Source organism: Lacerta agilis, chromosome 13, assembly GCF_009819535.1.
Source record: "Lacerta agilis isolate rLacAgi1 chromosome 13, rLacAgi1.pri, whole genome shotgun sequence".
NCBI lineage: Eukaryota > Metazoa > Chordata > Lepidosauria > Squamata > Lacertidae > Lacerta > Lacerta agilis.
Window position 1 is genome coordinate 23,809,063 of NC_046324.1, and position 23,755 is coordinate 23,832,817.

General features: G+C 46.2%; 1 protein-coding gene across 1 annotated transcript in view; it reads right to left on the bottom strand.

Annotated features, from left to right (window-relative positions):
- The window catches only part of IGDCC4 (immunoglobulin superfamily DCC subclass member 4), a 67,051-nt gene that overhangs the window by 35,146 nt on the left and 8,150 nt on the right, over positions 1-23,755 (bottom strand). Inside the window, exons 2-4 of the mRNA XM_033166709.1 lie at positions 10,217-10,552; positions 3,743-3,884; positions 2,483-2,616 (exon numbers count right to left, since the gene is read on the bottom strand). Coding sequence (XP_033022600.1) covers positions 2,483-2,616; positions 3,743-3,884; positions 10,217-10,552 — 612 coding nt within the window. The remainder of the gene's footprint in view (positions 1-2,482; positions 2,617-3,742; positions 3,885-10,216; positions 10,553-23,755) is intronic.

The window sequence follows — 23,755 nt, forward strand, 5'->3', positions numbered from 1 at the left end:
GGCGCTATCAAGGACACATTCCGGTCAGGCAAAAACACTTCAAGCAGGACTGGTAAGGGGTGTGGCTAAGGGCCAGGCAGAGAGGACTGGAGGGCCACATTCCCCACCCCTGCTCTCTTTGTTTCTATGCTGAATCCACACACACACACACACACACACACACACACTTTCCTATTGAGTTGGGGTCCGACACAAGGGTTTTCTTTTTGGAAGAGAGTCTGTGGCTGGCTCATATTTGGCATCCCACTTTGGATAGGGGAGTAGGCGGGGGGATCTTGGTCACCCTCTCTAAGGTCTGGATGGGGACTTTAGTGACCAGGGCTGTGCTATTTCTCCCTCCCTCCCTCCCTCCCTCCCTCCCCCCCCCTCTCTCTCTTTCTTTGCGGAGATATTTCCTCTAAGACTAAGTGACGACAACTTCTCCATTTCAGGACCATGAAAGAGATCTGCTTGTAAAAGGCCCCCAGATCCTTCTCCCCGTTTGGAATGCAGTTCCCCAAGGAGCGTCTGGAAATTTACACCGTGACGTCTGCCCGGCCTGAAACATCTGCCGCTCGCACGGCAACAGCCCCGACTCACAGTTGCTGCCTGCATCTCCGCCACCAACAGGGTAGCAAAACCCTTTCGGTGACCTTCGATGGAGATGAGCTCGCCTTTGAAATAGCCAAGGGGGTGGGGGTGGGGGGTCCTCTCTCCATCCAGGGAAAGAAAAACTGGAATTTTTAGAAGACTCCTATTCCCCTCTTACAGAACTTCCAATTTCCAGGGTAGTTTAACAATCAATCCCTCTTCACAGCGAACTCTGGGAATTGTAGCTCCCAGAGGGAAGAATATGTGTTTTGAAAGATGGCTTGTTTGCTGTGCATTTAGACACCTCTTTAGATACTCCAAACAAATTTTGCCTGCTGGTTCCTGAGATAGAGGAGCAAGTTTCTGCCTATGTTTGGATACGATTGGGTGATGTTTTGAATCAAGACGGCAGGCTGAACGTTTCTATACTGCACTAATTTTTTTGGGTTTCACAGAATTCCCGAGCAACGTCAGGTATGAGGCTGCCAATGCATGTATTTATAACGCTTTGTTTAACAACAGCAACAGAAATGGTTTCTGAGCAGGCGCCACTGGCCTTCCTTGACTGTTTTGGAAAGAAGGAAAGAAGCAAAGGATCAGCCACCTGCCAGAGATGTCAATGATCTTTCAGAGGGCAGTGTTTCTTATTAAAAACAAGACATCGTATTCATCATCCACAGAAGAGTTTTTGTCGCCCACAGTCATGTTTGTCTGCCTTTTGTCTGCCTCAGGGTGGGGAGATTTATTTTCCTCAGAAAAGAAAAGAAAAACAGCTTGAAAAGAGTGGTTTTCAAACTCTGAGTGGTATGCAACTTGATGTTAGAGTAGACTTACTTAAATTGATGGACCAAACTTAATCACGTTCATTAATTTCACTGTTGAAAACCATGCTGAATGCCGCCCAGTGTTCCTGGGAGAACCTCAGCTTTTATCCAGAACCTTCTTAGGATTCATCAAGGTAAGGCTCAAGTAATAACAGACAAGCCCCACTGACAGAGAAGTTTGCCCTTTGCACATAAGGGTACTGCTCAATAGTGTACTGGCAAACCCAGAAGTGCAAGGTCACAGTCACACATCCCTCTTAGATTATGCAATAATTTCACAATATAATGTTGATGACGACGATGATGATGATGATGATGGATGCATTGCAATCATTAATGCAGATCTCCGTGTGCTGCCTTTCAGCTAAATCTACTTGTTTCTGTGCATGTACAAATGATTTTGAGTGCTCCAGTATTTTCTTTCAGAGTGACTTAAATTGTGTTTTCCATAAAGTTCCATTGCACATAACAGAACCTGCACACCATTCTTTTGAAATGGAAACACTTTGTGTTTTGGAGCAAACGGCAGCGAAAACACTCCCCTTTCATGTTGACTGGGCAGCTATTGAACACTGGAAACAGGGATCCTCCTGCAGAAAGAGCATGACCCCGGACCACGCATGACCCCGGAACACCACACCACTGCTTCCGCTACAATATTCTTTTGCAAGTACCAAGTCTGAGGAGGGCTTGGACTAGGTGACTGCCTCAGCGCTGCCCTAGTGACTCTCCTAACACCATCCTAAGAGCACCATTCCCCTCCTCACTACAAGCCTAGCTAGTGGCAGGAATTATTAATTACAGGTGGCAGCATTTTAAAAAAAAATCACAGGCAAAATGCGAAGTCAAGTGACTGGAGCAGCCACCATCTTTATTTTTCCCACAATGCCTCTGGGCCCCAATGTAGCATTACTTAGGGGTTGTCACTGGAAGGGATGTAAAAGATTGTGGTGGTTGCAGACACCCAGCTCAGAGTTACTCTTATTGGTGCTGGGCCATAAAAAATGGGTTTAAAGAAAGAATGTCGCTGAGACTGATAGATCTAGATATTAAAAGAACAGAGAAGATTTGGCTCATATAACCCCTACCTTTCGAGATGCTGAGAACTGCTCCAGAGCTGTAGCGTTGCCCTGCCCAGTTGGTTGCCACACAATGGTACATTCCAGCATCACTCTCCTGCACGTCTATGATCTGAAGGACCCCGTTGGGGAGTTCAATGAACCTGTGGGAATCAAAGGACAGGGATATATATATATATATATATATATATATATATATATATATACATACACACACACACACACACACACAGCCATGCTAGATTGAGCCAATACATCAGCCATATAGCACAGCTCATGGGGCTGATTCACACACACGGGTAACGACGCGTTATCTCTCGGTGTTATGGGAGTGGGAATGTCAGGATCTGTCAGAGGAGGAGGATCTCCAAGTTGGGGGAAAGCACAGTGAGTGTGGAGGGAGAGAGTCCCACACTGTTTTTGCTGGACACCTATGTGCTGGAGTGGGAGTTGGCTGGGCCAGATCCTGCGTAGACTCCCGAAAACGATGTCCCCAGGGTAACCAAAGATGCAGCTGGTCAATTGGTAGAGAAGGCTAGGTTGGGGGTGGAAGGAAGGTTGAAGAGTTGGACTCAGGATGTGCCACCCCACTGCACCCTAAAACCACACGGGGCCTTGATAGCTCAGTTGGTTAGAGCATAGTGCTGATAATGCCAAGGTTGTAAGTTCGATCCCTCTATGGGACAGCTGCATATTCCTGCCTTGCAGGGGGTTGGACTAAATGAGCCTCAGGGTCCCTTCCAATTCTACCATTCTATGCTTCTGACTGGTCCTGCCCCGCACCCCTCTCTTTAAAAGCAGGAGCGGCCTCTCAGCTCTTATTGCTTAGGAACATAGGAAGCTGCCTTATACCGAACCATATCATTGGTCCATCTAGCTCAGTGTTGCCTACACTGGCTAGCAGCAGTTATCCAGGATTTCAGGGAGGGGGTTTCTCCCAGCCCCACCTGGAGATGCAGCCAGGGATTGAACCTTGATCCAAAGCAGATGTTCCACTAATAAGCTTTAGCCCTTCCCCAACCATTGGGATAACATCTCATGGACTGTTAACTTTTTTAGGTCCCAGATTACTGATGTAATCTTAGGTTGCTTTAAACTGTTTCTATCAGTTTCCTTCCTGTTGTAACCCACCCTGAGACCTTAGGGTGAAGGGCAGGTCATAATTACCAATGAGGATAATATTTGTATTTGGACTGATGAATTATCCATATTTCCAATGTGAGCTGACGTCTCCAAAGAAACAGTCTTTTTATCCACCTGGAAGCTCACCTGGCCTCTGAAGGCACAGCCACATGGTCCTTCTCCCAGGTGATCACTGGAGGAGGCAGCCCTTTGATCCGACACTCAAAGCGAGCCATCCCATTTTCTTTCACCGTCTGGGACTCTGGATGTTGAAAAAATTGAGACAAAGCTGGAGGTGGGAGATCAAGGGTGGCAGTGGAAGAGAGGCAGGAAAGGGGGCAGAGAAACAGGAGAGGTTTTAGTTCCTTACAATTTCTCTCTTCTTCGGTTATGTCAAAGCTCATGGGAGCACTTGGGAGGGGTTTTTTTTTCCCCAAAGGACAAAATAATACTAAAAAGTGCCAGCCATGCTGTTTATTTACCAACACATGTGTTCGATTGTGCGCATAAGTAAAAGTGGCAAAAATTTTGTATTTTAAAACAGTGGAGGGAGTTTTGTGTTTCGATCAAGGATGGGGTCTTGGGTTAGGTACCAAACTGGTTTTTAACAAATCTGATCAATGACCCATTAAGCTTTTGGCCTCCAGCTGTTTTTGGACTACAGTTCCCATCATCCCTGACCACTGGTCCTGCTAGCTAGGGATGATGGGATTTGTAGTCCAAAAACAGCTGGCGACCCAAGTTTGGGAAACCCTGGTTAAAGCATTTGTTTTATTAGAACCAAGGGGGTACTTTAATCATCAACATGTTTTGATGCAGGTATGTTTGATGCCACATATGCTAATCACACACAAAAACCAAAATTATAGAATAGTTATTGCGCAACAACAAGATTAACTCTTTTTGGGGGGGATTAAGTTTCTGCATCTGAATCTAAAATCCAGGGATGGAGAATCTGTGCCCCCCCCCAAGTGTCATTGGACTGCATTTCCCATCATCCACAGCCAGGATGACCAGGGATCATGGGAGTTGTAGTCCAACAACATCTGGAGCACCATGGGTTCCTAGTCACCGCTACAGTCCTTCACAGGTGCTTTAGAGCACAGGTAGACAGATAAGATATAGAGCAGGCACTCCTAGTTGCCTACAGCAAGCAAAGTGGAGTCCCAGGCAGTGATTTTGGCTACTAATGGCTGCTTCCATCAGCATTCCTGCAGTTGGTGGATTGAAGGGCAGAGAAAATTCTTTGCTATGCTGCTTGGTTTGCCCATGACTGGGGCAAAAGTACAAGGAAGGCAACGCCCCTCACTCCTGCCCTTGCTAAAAAAGGAGAAAGGCAAACTGCAACCTACAGAATGGTGTTTTGTTTCAGAAACAACTGGGCAATATTTGATCACAGTCAACAGATGACAAATTAGGCAATATTTGGCCAGGCAGGCTGGCCAGGCACAATGCACACTTGGATCTCTTAATTGGCCACTGGGTGATGTTGCTCAACCACCTCTCTTTCAGCCTACTCTACCTTGCAGGGTTGCTGTAAGGATTAGGGGTGCTTCTTGATCTGATCTGCCACTCCTGGACGAATGTGCAGATGGGAATTCTGTCACCCTCCGTACTTCTTCCTAAATGTTGCAACGCAGTTTTCAGCTCAAAAAAAAAAAAGTGCCCAAAGGCATATAAAGTGTGTAATTTAGGATAAAATATGTTTAGAAAGGAGTGTGCATTTTCATAGAACTGTCGAGCTGGAAGGAACCCCAGAGGGTCACTTTGTAAGAAAATACATTCAAAAATTCAGATTAACATGGAACTGAACGGACTCACAAATGATCATGTGTGAAACTGGCAAAGAGCAGAAACGGGCTGATCTATGCACCTCTAGTGACAAAAAAATGGGACAACTTCCCTGTACTCCTTGCAGCCCTGAGCCAATTAGAGGAAAAGCCAGATAGAATAATTAAATATTATTTAGGCGATTAATCATACATGTCTTATTTCACATCAGGATCACATGAACAGCACACACACACATTTGCGCATCAAAACAGGTGTCAACATGGCACCCCTTCCTTGGCTCAGCTGAAAGTGTGAACAGATCTGCTTCCAGAGAGAGAGGGAAAGGAATTTCTAACCCTCCCAAATGGCTTCTAGAGACCACGTTCTTTCGTCCAAAGGCCAAGAGGCAAGGCCAGAGAGGGAGGGTAAGCACATCTAAGAGCCAGTTCTGCCTCTGCAGCCTTAATGGCAAACAAGGACAGAAGAGGGAACATCTGTGCTCAAGGAAAAGTTGGAGAATTGCTGGATAATTTCCCCTAAGTTTTACTCCATTGATTCCGTAGTGGCCAACTGGGGCCAACAAAGAAAGATCTGAGTGTTGTTATTCATATGTAACATAAAAAACTACCTTCCGCCAAATCTGACCCCCAGTCTATCTAGCCTACAGTAGCATAGGAAGCTTCCTTATACTGAGCCAGACCATTCACTATCCAGTTCACTATCGTTGACACTGATTGACAATGACGCTCAAGGGTTTCAGGGGACAGATGCTGCCAAGGATTGAACCTGGGACACAAAATAGATGCTCTACCACTGAGCTATGGCCCTTCCCAGAATTGGCTGTGTTTGGAGGTAACACTGATCCATAGTTTAGTATTATGTGAACAGACTGGTGAGCTCTCCCTCCCTTTGACACAGCCACAAGGAGATCAGAAGCTGTCACCCCCATTTTCAACAAACTGCAGTGTTTATTCTTAACCATGATTCAGAGAAACCAGCCAACTTCAAACCACGGTTTCTGATCCCGGCTCTTTCCCCTAAACTGTAGTCAAGACTAAACACCGTTCTGAGTTTGCACATGTCAGCAAATCATGGTTAGCGAAAAGCAGACGCTTCCCATCTCCTTGACGCAACCTCAGTGGAGAAGGGGAAAGGGAACTTGTGAGCCCAAGGCCCATGCACTACCATGACCTGTTTATCCAGCACTGATCTGGACACAGAGTCAGAGGCTGCAGGGGCACCAGAAGGTGAGCCAGGTCTGGGTCAAGACTCAAAGCTGACTGCAGAAAGCATAAAGACCACTGTGATTTGGGCAAGAACTCCCAGAGCAACTCCCAGGTAACCAATGCTGATAGGGCCAGAGCCTGGACCCTCAAGGAGGACACCTTCTCCTAAGCCAGAAGAAGCAAGGTGCTTCCCACTGCACATCATCATCATCCCAGCAATGCTGAGAGTGCAGTAGGACGGAGGCTGTGCAAGGGAGGAGCATTGGTTGCCTGGGACAAAGTCTGGAGGAGGTAGCCCAAAGACAGAGGCATAAAAGGCCTCAGCCTGATCACAACCTTTATCAGAGTAATTTTCTCACTTAGAGCTGTCCATGGTCCAGCAACATTGGACCAGCCTTGGTGCTTTCCCCATGGGTTCTGGAAATCAACCAAAACAGGACATGCAAGTGATGCTAAACCAGTTAGGGTTATGTCAGAGCCAGTGCTGTCAAGTATCCCGTTTTCCCCAGGAATCTCCCTTATTTCAAGCAGTTTCCCGCTGCTATCCCTTATTTTTTATATCCCTTTAATTTCCCGTTTTTTCAAAGGAAGCAGCTCCTCCCCCTCCCCCTGCTGGCCAGGGACTGGGAAGACCTCGCCTCCTTGCAGCCTCAAAGCAAGCAGGAACCATTTCCTGCACTTACAGGCGTTGTAGCCCACGGGCAGTGTTTCCAAAATACAGTAAGCCTACTGCGCGCATTCACACCAGTGTCGCCCACTTTTGCTTCTGGCTCCACCCACCACTGCCATGTGACTGTCACCGGGATAGGTGAGGCTGCTGATCCCTTATTTTCAAATCCGAAACTTGACAGCTATGGTCAGAGCCCAACCACTGACTACTGAAGTGGCTGTCTAGGGTCTCGTCAGAAAGCGTTCTTTTCCATGCTGCTGCCTTGAGAGCTGAAGATTTGGATTTGGGGCTTTAAACTTTCCAAGTCTGTGCTCTACCATCCAGCTAGGGGTCATCCCAAACAAAGGTGTGCCACAGGGAATGGGCCAGTCTGGGAACTGGGTCACTCCCTCCCAAAGAATCATGTCCATTGTCCAATAAAGCCTGCTCAATTTTTCTCCTCACTCTGCCCCATGGGCATCAATGCCAGGATCTTGTTGCGGAAGTGGAACTACATTACTTTGTAGTACGGAGCCTCCAGCCTATGGGCTTCTTGAGGCCCACCTGGTTTCCCCCACCTGTTGAGCACCTGATACCATTCATGATGTCAGGTGTGGTGCAGGTAAAGATGCAGGTCGGTCCAAAGGGGCCATGCTGTGCAAATGGCTTTGCAAGCTCTGGCAATCAGCTGATTGTCAGGGGTTGCAGAGCTGCTCAGCGAATGGGCGGGCCTTGCAAAGTAATGTGCAAGGCCTGGCAACCAGCTGATTGCTGCGCCTGGTGCTTAGCACTCTGCTGACCGCCAGTGCCTTTCAGGCTGTGCCTTGCCTGCAGGGATTGATTTCAAACTCTGCAGGCAAAAACAGGGCAGCCCTACCTGGAGATGCCTAGGATTCAACCTGAGACCTTGTGCATGCAAAGCCAAGTCCCTGATGCTGAGTCCTCCCCCCGCAAAAAAACATGAAAAGCTGCCTTACTGGTCTATCTAGCTCAATACTGGGAGCAGATCTGCACGGTTTCAGGACAGGATGCTGGAAGTCCTTCCCACCTGCGCTGGAAATGCGGGATGAACCTGGACCTTCTGCCTGCACCTTCTGCTGCTGAGCTGTGGCCCTTCCCCTGGAATGGAGGAAGTTGCCTTAAACACAGTCTTGTCCACCTAAGTGGAGTATTGTCAACACTGACTGGTAAACAATCTGCAAGGTCTTCCCCAACCCTAAGTGGAGACACCAGGGACTGAACCTGTATCAAAAGGGACTTTACAAAGAACATGCTCCACGTCTCAGCTACAGCCCCTGGAACAGAAGAAGCTACCCTACACAAAGCCAGACCCTTGGTACACCTACACTGATTGGCAGCACCCCTACAGGGACATTCCCAGGCATATTAGGAGATAACAGGGATTGAACCTGGGTCTTTCTGCATGCCAAGCAGGTGCTCTACCGCTGAGCTACAGCCTCTCCCCAACACAGGAAGCTACCTCAAACCAGGTGAGAATATTTGCCCACTGAGCTGGGTCTTGAACCTGGGACCTTTTGCATGCAAAATGAAGGCTCTCCCGCTGAGCCGGGGGCCATTCTCCATATATATTATTATATGCACCTTCGCAGACACGAATGATATATTGCCAAATATTAATCTGCCCTCCCTACCCCCCAGCATGAGGAATGAACCCTTCTGCGTGTAAACAAGTCCTTTGATCGAACACAACATTACGTCCCACTTGCTGCAAGATGGATTTCTCTGGGATACTTCCTGCGCTCACACAGGCTGAATGCTAAATGGAGCACACAAAGAGCTCATGGTCAAAACAACCCAGCAGGCGACTTTCATCCATCACAATGGGCATATTTCCCCCTCTCCTTCAGAAGATGCTGAGTGCACCAGGAGCGAAAGCTCATCAGGGAGATTTCCTGCCTCTTCTGAACGAGCCATCGAATAATCTTTAGGAGCCATGCAGCCTTTTTAGACGACTCAAAGTGCTTTACGGACTTTTTCTCTCCCACCCATCCCCCACAGCCATTACAACGACCCTACATGGTAGGTCAATGTTACTCTCTCAATAATGCAGATATTGCCATATGTCCAGAATTTCCCAGACATATCCAGGATTCATCCGTCGGAAATAGCGTCCGGGCAGAAGTTCCGAAGATCAGTAAAAATGCGTATGGCAACCCATGTCGGAAGTGTTGGTTTTTTTGGTTAATTTCCTTTTTTTAAAAAAAAATAACTCACAAATTTGGCCAAACAACAACCAAAAGAAACTCAGCACCTTTTGTGTGTGGATTTTCACTTTTTGAAATATGGCAACCCTAAGATAGGAGGGTTGGGGCAGAAAAAGAGAGAGAGAGGTTTGCCAAAGAACGCTGAGTGAAGTCTGTGGCAGAGGCAAGCTTCAAACAAGATATTCCCTGATTCATCAGTGGCTGGGGTTTCATTTTAACTGGCAATGCTTATTTAAATTTATTTATCTATATACTGATCCCTCTCACAAAACATCAAGTACAGCGATGTTTGCATTAAAAAAACACAACTTTAAAACCAATACAAAACAATCATAAAAATGTCTTGCCTACCCCGTTTCTCTTTTTTTTTTTTAAGAAAACAGTAAATAAAACTTGCTTCTTCCCCTTGTTTTAAGAAAGAGCTACTTCAATACTCTTTAAATCTCAGTCAGGGAATCTTTTAAAAGTTTCCCTGACTGGGATTCATCAATGACTGGGCTTTCATTTTTACTGGCATTGCTTATTTAAATTTATTTATCTATATTCTGAGCCCTCTCACAAAACATTAAATACTGCGGTGTTAAAACAACACCCCTTTAAAAGCAATACAGAGCAATCATTAAAATGACTTGCCTGCTTGAAATTGTTTTTTAGAAAACAGTAAATAAAACCTGCTTCTTCCCCTTGTTTTCAGAAGGAGATGTTTTTAATGCTAAAAGGAGGTGGGCACAAAAACCTGGATACTCACTTGACGCACGAAGTACAACGGTCTGGCCAGTGACCGAGCCGAAAGATCCATGGGAAACGCAGGAGTAATTCCCCTCTGCGCTGGACCCTCCTGGGAAGGTTCCCTCCGCTGAAGGTGACACCCCTGGTGACGAAATGAGCAAAGATCCATTGGGGAGGAGGCGGAAGTTGTCCTTTTCCGCTAATGGGAGCCCATTCTTCTTCCAGGTAATGTTGAGGAGCTCCTCAACGGGAGCCAAGTTGCAGCGCAGCTCCAGGGTTTGGTTTGGCTCTAAGGTCACTCGGCCTGGGCCCAGCCCGCAGGTCAGCTCCAGAGAAGGCCTTGGAGATGGTTCCCCTGTAGCAAAGCAAGACAGAAGGTTGGAACTACAGTAGGACTCCTTTAAAGCTATTTTATTTATTTATGCAATTTGTCTATTGCTGTTTTGACAACTGTGGTCATATCCACCATAGGAATATAACATCAGCAACAATGCAAACCCTCCAACATTACCCAGATAAAAATAGGAATAATTATAACAATAACAAAACAATAACAATAACAATAATAATTATACCCCGCCCATCTGACTGGGTTGCCCCAGCCACTCTGTGCAGCTTTCAACATATATATAAACAATGAAACATTAAACATTTTAAAACTTCCCTATACAGGGGCTGCCTTCAGATGTCTTCTAAAGGTTTCAGAGTTACCATACATCCCCTTGGCTCGGGGTTTGCCTAACTCCATACCCTCCAACATTTCTCTGATGAAAATAGGGACGTCCTAAGGAAAAGGACATTTCGGGATCAAATCAGAAACTGGGATGACTTCTGTAAATCCGGGACTGTCCCTGGAAAATAGGGACACTTGGAGGGTCTGATAATTTCACACACTAATACAACTCTTTATTTACTACATTCCTATCCCGCCTTTTCTCCAAGGAGCTCAAAGTGGCGTACATGGCTCTCCCTCTCCCCATTTTATCCCCACAACAACCCCTTGAGGTAGGTTAGGCTGAGAGGCAGTGACTGGCCCCAAGGCCACCTAGTGAGTGCCATGGCTGAGTGAATCAGAACCTGGCCCTTCCTACTAGTCTGTGCACCCAAAGTTGTCATCATCATTGACAAAAAGGGCAGGACAATCAACATATAATAACAACAAGCGCTGATGTTTGGTGGTTTGCTCAGCATGTGCAGAGACAGCCTGATGTGGGCCACACTAACCTCCAAAGTGCCCACTTGCAAGAGAGCCGCAGCATCTCCTGAAATGCAAATGTCCTTGAGAAACAGGGTGGCCAACAGGAATTTGCATGGCTTCCTCCGTGAGGAAACCCTCCACAAGCCAGCTCCTTTTACAACCCTGCTCCAAATAATTTTGTTACCATTCCAACTGAAAATGTTTCCTGTTTCCATAACAAGTTTATCAGCACGGGCTGGGAACCACATGGCTGGGTGCCCAGTGCCTATCGCAGATTAATTTTATAGCTGTTCAAGCACCCAATTAAACCTTCTGCTACCTACGGATGATAAAAAGGGCCACCTTTCGCGGGGGTGGGGGTGGAGAAGAGCTCACTCCAGAGCATGCAATTAACTGCAGCGATGCCCAACATTAACACAGTTAAATTGCATTCTTCAAAGACGCGCAAGGAAAGCTGGAAAAAAATTGCATTCTTGGCAAGTGAAATGGCTAAATGGTCAGTTAATTTAATTCACCCTCCTTCCTCGGCCTGCAATCCATCATAACAGGCATTATTTCAGAGGTGAGTGTTGCAGTCTTCTCGCTGCACTTTTGGTGTGAGAAGCTGCGCTGTGCTTCTCCCCCCCCCCCCAAAAAAACCCTTACTCTCTTTCTGCACAAGATATTCAGGTTAAAGGACCTGGATCTTTTAGACACCTTGTCACTGTTCCAAAAGGTGTCCCATCCCTAGGATCTATTCCCTCTGATCACAAAGGTCCATACCAAACATAGACAGGATGGTGTAGTGGTCAGAGTGCTGTACTAGGAGGACCTGGGAGACCAGGGTTCAAATCCCCACTCAGACATTGGACCACCAGTCACCATCTCTCAGCCTGTCCTACATCGCAGGGCTGTTGTGAAGATGACATTAGGAGGGGGAGAATGACAAATGCCACTGTGAGCACCTTGAAGGAAGATGGGGTATAAATAGGTGACTTTGGACCAGTCTCATTCATTCAGCCCAACCTACCTGACAGGGTTCTTGTGGTATATAAATGCAATAAATAAAAATACTTTTCCTGTATTGCGGGGGGTTGTACTAGATTACCCTTAGGGATCCCATCCAACTCTGCAATTGACTTACATGTATGTAAAGGCATCAAATGTATATAAAACCTGGCTAACCCGTGCTCCTCACAGCGCTTGCAAAACCCAGCACCAAGGCATTATTCCGCGGCTGAGAGAAGCAACCCAACGAGCTTGGAATATCTACTCAGCAAAAAGGAACAAAAAAGAGGGACGGAGACTAAGGATGTGTTGCTAGTGTGTGAAAAACAGTCAATATCCAAGCACCCCCAGGCATGCACCTCCAGATTGTGGAGACGTCAGGTGTGATCCTGCTGCCCAGGCATCTTCACTTGGGTGCAAGTTGCCTGATTTTGAACGCTGAGGGTAAGCTTAGCCTACAGGAGGTCCCAGGTTGAGTCCTGGTTAGAGAAGGATGAGGCAGCAAGGATGGAACAGGAAAGATCTCCCCTGGTAGCTGGAACAGCCACAGCAAGCCACATTTAGATGGACCAGTAAAGGTAAAGGGACCCCTGACCATTAGGTCCAGTCACGGACGACTCTGGGGTTGCGGCGCTCATCTCGCTTTCTTGGCCGAGGGAGCCGGCTTACAGCTTCCAGGTCATGTGGCCAGCATGACTAAGCCACTTCTGGCAAACCAGAGCAGCACACGGAAACACTGTTTACCTTCCCGCCAGGGCGGTACCTATTTATCTACTTCCACTTTGTGATTTCGAACTGCTAGGTTGGCAGGAGCTGGGACCGAGCAACGGGAGCTCACCCCGTCACGGGGATTCAAACCGCCAACCTTCTGATCGGCAAGCCCTAGGCTCTGTGGTTTAACCCACAGCACCACCTGCATCAGATGGACCAGTAGCCTGTCCCAATAGGACAGTTTCATACATTCAACCACTTGGAAAGTTAATTTCCCATGCTGTCATGAGCAGTTGCCTTATAACAAGCCATGCTATCTACCACTTCTAGCTTAGTGTTGCCTGCACAGATTGGCAGCAGCTCTCCAGGGTTTCAGACAAGGGACGTTCCCAGCTCTACCTGGAGTTGCTGTCGAAAACTGTACTCAAGGCTTTCTGCATGCAAGGCGGATGCTCAGTTACTCAGTTACTTGCAAGTGGGACCTGAGCACCAGAGCTCTTCTCCCCTCCTGCAGAAGGATTACTATCTCTAACCATGGAAGGCAGAGCATAGCCATTGTGGCCAGCATCCACGGGTAGCCTTCTCCTCCATGAATGTGCCCAACCCTCATTTAATTCCATCCACTTTATGACTAATAGCTATCAATAGCTGCAAAAAGGAACATAGGAGGCTAATGCCAGTCACTTGCTACACTTGGGTTTTAGTATTTTGCTGTTTTTGTGTGTTGTTTTGGGTCACCTTCGTGAAGGAAGAAAAATAATAAAAATAGGAAGCTGCCTTATACAGAGCCAGACCTTTCTAGAATCAGAACATTGCCAGTCTGACCAGGAGATGCTGGGAACACCCCAAAATCTAGAGCTATGGCACTAAATTTTTTTGCTTATTTGGGGGGGTGGGGGTGGGATTGAATCGCACACCAGCTAATTATGGTTGCACAATTATAGTTGATTGGGAGTTATCCTGCAACAAACCTGCTACACCCAAAAGTCTGGACATTTTCCCATAAGGGAACTGATGGGGAAATGCACTGGGAAGTGTGGGATAACACTTTCCAACAAATCAGAATAAATGCTCATGAAATCATCTAACCTCCCCGCAAACCAATCAGGACAAACGCTCAATAAATGAGCCGTCTGCAAGTGCCTCAGGTTTTTCCAGTGGTGTATCTGGGATGCAACTAAGGGACTGACTACAAATTTTGTCCACCACATAATGTGCCCTAATCTCACCAGTTTGCCTCTAGCCTACTGAACTGGGGGAAATCGTGAGGAGCCACTCCAAGACAGCATCAGAGCATGCACAGGACATGATAGCTTCCGACTGACAGTGACTGTCATTCACCACACCCAGCCAGGTGCGCAGCTTATTCAGAAGCCTGGATCAGATCATTTTAGGCAGGACTGTGTGCATTCAGAGTTGCACAGACATCAGCACTGGACTCTGTGATTTTGGCAAAGAGATAGTGCCCGGTAGCCAAAAGTTACACACCCAGCGAGGCCCATAACCAAAACGGAAGCAGACCAGGAAGCCAGAGTGTTAATAGGTGCCAATCATCTACAAGGATCAAGTGGGCCAAGCCTCAAACGCCTGCAAATGATGCCAATGACTTTAAAGAGCAAAGACCCGTCAAGTGAATCGTGCTCTATAAACATCTGATGCGACAGCGCATGAACGCATTGTTAAAAGCCCCATTTGCTGAGGAGTTTCATGGCTTCAACTGATGACCCAAATTCTCGTGCTGCATGGGGGTTCCTCAGGAGGTCCTCTGGTCTGGCCAAACCCTAGCCACAAAGTGCCTTCAGGCACATCAGAGGCCCATGGATTTTCTCTTACTGCTTGCGCAGCCATGAGGCATATCAGCTTGTGTTGATTCAGTGGTGCGAAATGACGCCTCACGCTTACAGATGCCACAGAGCACCGGGGGCATTTAATCACTGCACTCCTTAAAATGCCGTGTGGCTAATTTTTCAGACCGGAGCTCTGCAGAAGCCTCTGTGGTGCAAGGGTCAAATGAGTGACATAATGTGCGGGAGAGCTGAGAGTGCCAGTGTGTCTTCTGCTAAATAATGGGCTGGATATTGCTTGCACATTCCATAGCCAAGTTCTGAGTTAAATCATCATGAAGGGGGCAGGAGTGAGCAAGCTAGCTCTGCCCTTCAGTCACCCTCTCTGCCAGAGACCCTAAAGAAACCGTTTGCCAACCTGGAGCCCTCCAGATGTAGCGGGACTACAAATCCCATCAGCCCCAGCCAGTGAAACCACGTGTGCCTGCCTGCACTTTGTGGAGGGGCCCGTGACACTAAATCAGGGTTTCCCAAACTTGGGTCTCCAGCTGTTTTTGGACTACAACTCCCATCATCCCTAGCTAGCGGGACCAGTGTTCAGGGATGGTGGGAATTGTAGTCCAAAAACAACTGGAAACCCAAGTTTGGGAAACCTTGCTCTAAATAGTTGGAATTGGGGTGAGGCAAGCGAGCTTTTGTCATGTTGATCTATACTTGAATTCCCAGTGGGTCTGGCAGGCACAGAAAATATATGCTGGATGGAGGCAGCTCAAGCCTTTCCCCCAATCCAATGACAGCATCACTTGTTTGGGTGACATATCTGAGATCGGCAGATGGCCTGAAACCTTATTCTAGACATCTGGCTTTTGAACCGGTGCCCAGAACCATTTCAATTTTAATGGATCTTTCCATTAAGAACTCACTAAAGGGAATATGGCTGCCAGGACATAAAAATCACACACACACCCCGCCCCAATTATGGGTGTTATAAAAATAAAAACAAATTAGCTGCAATTATTTGCGGGTGCGCAACGCAAAAGCCTGAGCTTTATGAAAGAAATGAAAATTGATTTGGATTAGCAGGCATTGAAGGCTTTTTTAAAAAGAATTAACCAGTTGCTTATGACTTCAAAGACCGGATGGGTTCGGTCAGCGCTGCTGCTGGGCTGTGGCTCCTTACCTGCCCGAGGAATCTTCCGCCACTACCTTCAAAGGCTGCTGGCACAGCAGCAGATTTGCCATTAGGAAGAGCCAGGCTACAGCTCCCTAAGTTGTTGTGTACAACACTGAAAATGTGTTTTTAATTGGTGTTACATTTTTGCAAGGTTTTTTAATTATGTGGCATTATTTACTTTGTGGGGCTTGCCTTGTGCTTGATGTGGAAGCTGCAGTTAGTGCAGAATGCTGCAGCAAGGTTGCTGACAGAAGTGAGACCTTGTCAACATATGACACCCCTCCCTGCCCGTGCACTGGTTGCAAATCTCTTACTGGGCCAAGTTCAATGTGTTGCTGTTAATATACATAAAGCAGCTTGGGACCAGTTTACTTGCGGGATCATCTTACCTCAAATATGCCAACTTGACCTCTTTGATCTGTGGCACTTTTACCTAGGGACCCAGGTGGCGCTGTGGGTTAAACCACAGAGTCTAGGGCTTGCCGATCAGAAGGTCGGCGGTTCGAATCCCTGCCACGGGGTGAGCTCCCGTTGCTTGGTCCCAGCTCCTGCCAACCTAGCAGTTCGAAAAAACGTCAAAGTGCAAGTAGATAAATAGGGACCGCTCCAGTGGGAAGGTAAACGGTGTTTCCGTGCGCTGCTCTGGTTCGCCAGAAGCGGCTTTGTCATGCTGGCCACATGACCCGGAAGCTGTCTGAGGACAAACGCCGGCTCCCTCGGCCTATAGAGCGAGATGAGCGCCGCAACCCCAGAGTCGGACACGACTGGACCTGATGGTCAGGGGTCCCTTTACCTTTACCTTTTACTTTTACACGCGCCACGTCATATTCATTCCACGCTATTAACATTCATGCCACAGTTTAGTGTGGCAGCACCTACACCCCGGAACTCCCAGCCTATTGACAACAAGCTGACACCTCCGCTGTGCACTTTATGAAACCGGCTAAAAACATTTTTGCAACAAATCCTAGGAATCTACGTAAATATACTAGCAAGTGTTTTGATCCGAAATTTTAATTATGCTGATTTTAATTACATCTTGGTGTTTTAAAAACTTCCTCTTAACTTTAACCTTCTTAAGGTTAAGGAATGTTGGGAAATGATATATAATGAATTGAATTGGAAAAAAATGTTGAGAAAATCATTTGTTAAAAAACCAGAATCCTTCCTACTCGGAATTTTAGATCATGATACAAGAGAAGGAAACTGGATATTGTTTATGTATGTGACAGCAGCAGCAAGAATTTTATTAGCACAAGTATGCAAAACAGAGAAAACGCCAACAAAGGAAGATTGGCAAGCCAAGCTTATAGACTACACGGAACTGGCTAACCTGACAGAGAGGATACATGAGAGAGACAACATCGATTTCAATAAGGAGTGGGAAACATTTATAAACTATATAAAAAGACAATATAAAGATTTGGACTCATTGGCAGGTTTTGACTAAACTTTCACAACTATGTAAGTGGTAAAACCAGCAGTGTATAGAATTTGTTTAATAAATCAATACGGAAATACGGGGGAAGCCAAAGAGGGGGGAGGGGAGAAATATGGATATATAAATTGTTCAATTAAGATTTGTGGAAAATTTGTTTTACAATTTGAAAATTTAATAAAAATTATTTTAAAAAATAAAAAAACTTCCTCTTAACTTTGACTGTTAATTATCATTTTAACGCACATTTTATTGTTTGTTTGTTTTTTGTCAAATGCTTCAAGGTTTTACTCACAGTTAAGGAGTATACAAATTCTGTTCAAAATCATAGAACAAAATAAAATAATATGTCTTATGCCCATCCTGGGCTCCTTTGGGCAGGATAAAAATCAAATGAACCATGATAACAACAACAACAACAACTTCTGACCTACATGACAGCCGTGCGGAAGCCCCCTGTTGGGGACAAAGACCTTGTTGTTGCCATCTCAGGCAGGCAGCACAAGAAATGGCAAATCCAGCCCATCGGCAACCCGGTTATTTTAAGAAGCTATTCACATTCATCCTACGAAGGATTGCTCAACTGATGAGAAACTGCAGAATAACCTCATGCAAGGAAGACGGAGCAGAACTCAGTGTCGAAACACCTGCTTGGCATGCAGAAGGTCCCAGGTTCAATCAAGGCCTCTGGGGTTTCAGGCTGGAGCTTTTTCCCAGTCCTACCTGGAGGTGCCATTGGGGTTTGAACCTGGGACCTTCTGCATGCAAAGCAGCTGCTCTGCCTCTGAGTCACAGGCATTCCCTCTTCCGAATTTCTCCTAGAAGCTCAGCCGTCAAGATCCTCCAGGTCATTCCAGGTCATGGAACAACATGCCATCAAGGGCACAGAGCAAAATCTGCCAAGTCCTCATTAATCAGCAACTACAGGGCAAAAGCAGGTGACCTGACCAAAGAGGAGCATTCACTCCCATCCCAGCCATTTCCACGGAGCACATCTTGTGGCCTTGTGAACCTCCCAAAAGCTGACTTTTGCCTCTTCCAGCTCCAATTGCAAAACAGAGATATGGGAATTTTTACCTCTCTCCCTGGAGTTCCCGAGGCCTGATTCAGTGACATCCTAATCTCTTCCTTGCTGTGAAATGCCCCCACCCCCCTTGACAACCCATGAAAATAAGTCTATGGAATACACACTGGTCAGCTCTGCCAAAGAACCTGCTTTATAAACTAAGGAAGCCTCACACTGGACCAATATATTGCCTACATTTAAGAATCTGGAGATTTGGTGTGTTGTTGTTGTTTTTACTAGGGACACACAAGGGCATTTTTATTTATTTATCTTTAAATAGCATTTCTGTACAGTCATGGTCATAAAATATCAGAGGGTGTAGAATGCTAAGGCATCAAACACTATTTTAAAAAAATAATTGCAAATAATCGTTAAGGTGTCTGGATAATTGAAAAGGGGAGGATCTAAAAGCCACAAAGGATAAAAAGGCTCAACTTTTTGAGGAAACGCTCAAAAGTCAAAAGCGAGGGTGTGCCTGCTGCAACTCTGCTGGAAGAGCATTCCACAGGCATGGGACTGGTGACACTAAAAGCCCAATTTTTAGTTGAGTATCTGTAACATGGGGGACATGTTACATGGTCCTCCACAATGGGGCTGGGACATGAAGACTCAGGCCTTCCTTGAGGTACAGTAATAAGAATAATAATTTATTATTTATACCCCACCCATCTGGCTGGCTTTCCCCAGCCACTCTGGATGGCTCCCAACAGAATTATTAAAAACACGATAAAACATCAAACGTTAAAAACTTCCCTAAACAGGGTTGCCTTCAGATGTCTTCTAAAAGTCAGATAGTTCTTTATCTTGTTGGCATCTGATGGGAGGGCATTCCACAAGGCCGGTGCCACCACCGAGAAGGCCCTCTGCCTGGTTCCCTGTAACCTCACTTCTCACAGGGAGGGAACCGCCAGAAGGCCCTTGGCACTAGACCTCAGTGTCCAAGCTGAACGATGGCGGTGGAGACGCTCCTTCAGGTATACTGGGCCGAGGCCGTTTAGGAATTGTGCTTGGAAACGTACTGGGAGCCAATGTCGGTCTTTCAGAACCAGTGTTATGTGCAGGTATCCTGCAGCCAAGTTATTTAGGGCTTTGTGTATCAACACAAGAACCTTGAACCAGCATTCAAAATCCGCCAGGTGTGTTCTGCAACTGGCGCTGGTCCAATTGCAACCACATGGAGATCTCTGGAGGTCAGGTTGGCGACTGACATCTCCACTTGGCTGGCCCCTCCAGCTTTCTTAAGCAGGTCTCAAATTTCAGCAGTGACCTGTGCGACACTAAGATTCATCACCCCCAACCCAACACTCGCACTCCATTCTAGCCAGATAGCTCAGTTGGTAGATGAGGAGGCTCTTAATCTCAGGGTTGTGGGTTTGAGCCCCACTTTGGGTGAAAGTTTCCTGCTTTGCAGGGAGTTGGACTAGATTATCCTTGTGGTCTCTTCCATCTCTCCAATTCTGTGATCCCCTGCCATGCCCCTGAGGCTCCACACCCAGTGCGACTGAACCACTTGACAGGGGTTGAATCAAGAATTCATTCCCTAACCACCCCCCATGGGAAAACTGCTCCATGGCCATTTTGAATCTGTTACCAATAGCCACATAGGATGAAGTAGACATAGGTCCAGGGGACCTCAGGGACTGGCCTGACCCTCTTACCCCAGCTCGATCACTGACATCATCTGCAGGAGTGTCGTGGGTCATCCTCAAAGTGGACAGGGCTCACTTGACAACAACAAGAAACTGAGCCTGTTGTGTCATCAGGCCAGGCTTGTGGAACATTCTGCCAACAGCGATTCAGCAGAGGCCTCCTGTGCCAATTTTTAAACACCTGCTGAAAACTTTTATATCCCCATTAGGCTTATGCAGACAAGTAAGAAAGACATCTTTCCATAACAGCCGATTTCTGATTTTAACTTATCGTATGGTTTGATATACAACTGTTGTACGATGCTCTGATTTTTTAAAATCAACAGTGGTATACATTTTAATAAATAAACAGACATCCAAACAGCTTCCCTTCCTGGAGCTTTAGTGACTACTTAGTCCCTGTCCCATCCAAACAAGATTTGGGGGATGCCCTGAGCTCATCAGTCTGTCACTGCCACTGGAAAGGGATTACCATTAATTGAGCTTACAGTTTATTAGCTCCGGGTTATTTCTCAGTTGCTGGTCTATAATCACTCTCGTTTTCCGAAGCTGAGAGAATTACAAGTCTCGCTTGGATCACTGAGACAATCCAAATCACATCTTCTTTTTTCTTTCTTGCAAATTCTTCATGCAAAACAACAACAACAACAACCCCCACAACCAATCTTTTGCTCTTTCCCAAATATCTTATTAGTTCAGCTTTGCCAATGCCATTTACAAAAAAAAAGATACTGTGAAATTTGAAGCCCCTACCAACCTCCGTTGGATTTGTTTTCTGGCACACCACAATACTGCATATGTCTGAAATGTTAAAATGCACACAAGTTGGTTTGTTTTGCTCCAAAATTTAGATCTCTCGAAGGCAGGGGTGGGGAACCTCTGGCCCTGCAGATGTTGTTGGACTCCAGCTCCCATATCCCTTGACAATTACATTAAGCTTGGCTGGGGATTATGGGAGTTGGGAGTTTAACCACAGCTGGGGGTCCTAGGTTGAAGAACAACAGACAATAACCTAGGCAACATCTTTATGGTGTCTCCCTAACGAACCCAAACAGGCAAATCCTGACTCCACCCAAACACTGCCACCTAGTGACTAACCAATATAATGACACTATCCACACAATAGGATCTTGGGGTTTGATCTGGCAATTCAAGGTTTTAGCCCCCTTTTCAAACATGGGCATATCCAGGGGCGCAGCTGTCCCCCTGATCAAGTAAAACAATAGAAATACTTAACTAACTGACCAATCACGTTGGCTCTGCCCCCCAACCCCAACCCCCCAACAAAGCCCTGCCACCCCCCAACAAAAATCCTGGCTACACCCATGTTTTCAAACCATCCAGACCAGTGTTTTCCAAACTTGGGTCACCAGCTGTTTTTGGACTACAATTCCCATCATTCCTGCCCACTGGTTCTGCTAGCTATGGATGATGGGAGTTGTAGTCCGAAACAGCTGGAGACCCAAGTTTGGAAAACCCTGCTCCAGATGAAGGAACTTGCAGCAAATGGGGGGAGGGAGTGATCTGTAGACTTCAGGGTCCCCACCTCCCAATTATGAAATCTAAAGCACCATCTTCTCCAACATATTAGGATCTTCTTACAGCAGAAGACAAAAAGAGATGGGCACCAATAAAAGGATAATAAATCGATTTGGGAAACAAGTAGGAACGTGAGTGACAATTCTGCCTGGGAGAAGCCTGAGAACTCTTTTAAAAAGCCAGACTCTCCCCTCCCCACTGCTTTTACAAGGGCGATGTCTGAGCCATCAGCTTCACTCTGAAGCCTCTGAGATTGAGCCTCAGGAGAGGCACAGTGGTTCTTACCAAGCATGGCTAGTGGGCTGTGTTTGGTTCGCTTGACATGCAGGCCACTTTGGCAACAGACAAAGTCATCGGGCTGAGGACTCTAAATTCAACCGAATCACTGAGAAAGTTAATGGAACAAAGTGAATTTCAAATTGTTGCCAGCGTCATCTTATCATTGCTTGGAACCAAAGAGAGAACCCTTCTCCATCTAGCTTGGTATTGTCCACACTGACTAGCAGCAGCTCTCTGGGATTTCAGAAAAGGAGCCTTTCCAGAGATATTGGGGATTGAACCTGGGACCTTCTGCATGCCAATCAGCTGCTCTGCCTCCCACAGCTTGTCATAAGGGCACATCTCATTCGCCACCCCCAAATCGTGTCCTTTACACTCTGCACACAAATTCTCAAGAGCTGGTTTGCAAATAAATAAAAATAAACAATCTGCTAAGGCAGCTAATGGCCTGTTTGGCCACACCAATTAACTTAATTATTTATTGACTGCCTATTTAAAGATCAGCTAGAAGACGGAAATCCCCTAGGCGTGGGAGAAATAGCACAGAGTTGCACACAGGCACACCTGCCTTCCAAAGGTGTCTAAAAACTACAGAAAAGATTCCACCCCTCGGTATTCTCCATGCACTGTCACTAAATTTACTGCACAGTTGTCATGTGCCTTAGAATCATCCAGGGAAGCAGCAGAGATATGGGTCCTTGGAGACGTAGCAGAAGTCCAAGGTCTGCAGGAGAATCCGGGGGGGGGGGTTCCTTGCTTTTTTAAAAAATAATAATAATTTGTTCTGCTTTTTAAATGATACAACTACGCAAAGGAGAGAGAAAGATCTTAGATAAGTCACAGTCAGGTTGGTAAGCTGTGGCTATGCAGATGTTGCTGAACTCCAGGTCCCAGCAAGCATGGCCAATGGTCAGAGATGATGGGGAGACAGTAAAAAAACATCTAGAACTGGTCCTTAGGATAAACAAAATAAAATAAAAAAATTCCTTCCAGTAGCACCTTAGAGACCAACTAAGTTTGTTCTTGGTATGAGCTTTCGTGTGCATGCACACTATGGCAGACCAACACAGCTACCTATCTGGAACTGTTCCTTAGGATGTCCCTATTTTCATCGGAGAAATGTGGGAAGGTATGAAAAACTACCTTGCCTTTTGCTCCCTCCCTCAACCTGACCTCATGCAAATCCAGAATTGTCACGAGGCACTGTGAATCCTCTAATGTGGGCCGCGTGATGACAGCCTTACATTTTTATGCATATAGAAAGATATAAGCTTTGGTGGGCTGAAGCTTATGCCATAATCAATGTGTTCATCTAAATATAATGTACTTTTATTTCCGTTTCAAACAGACAACACTTCTGTACACAAAACAAGTGGAACTACTGCCATCTGCCATAGCGCTTGTCTCAGGCGTGTTTACACTTATTTTTGCCTAAGCTTTGAGCACTGTTGCGTATCAACAAGACTTCCGTGTTAGTCTTTAAGGTGCTGCAAGACTGCCGTTTTTGCTAGCACAGCTACCCCGTCAGGAATCCCTCCCACAGTTCCTTGTACTCCATTCTTTTGTACGCCAGTTTTCTTTTCTATATAATATCATCCAGTTAGTACTATGCTGAAAATTTCTCCGACATATTTTTTTTGGGGGGGTGAGGGTTAACCATTCTCCATCAATTAATGAGAAAAGGAATTGTATTCAAAAATTCTACCAGTAGATCCCAAAAGATCAAACCTATC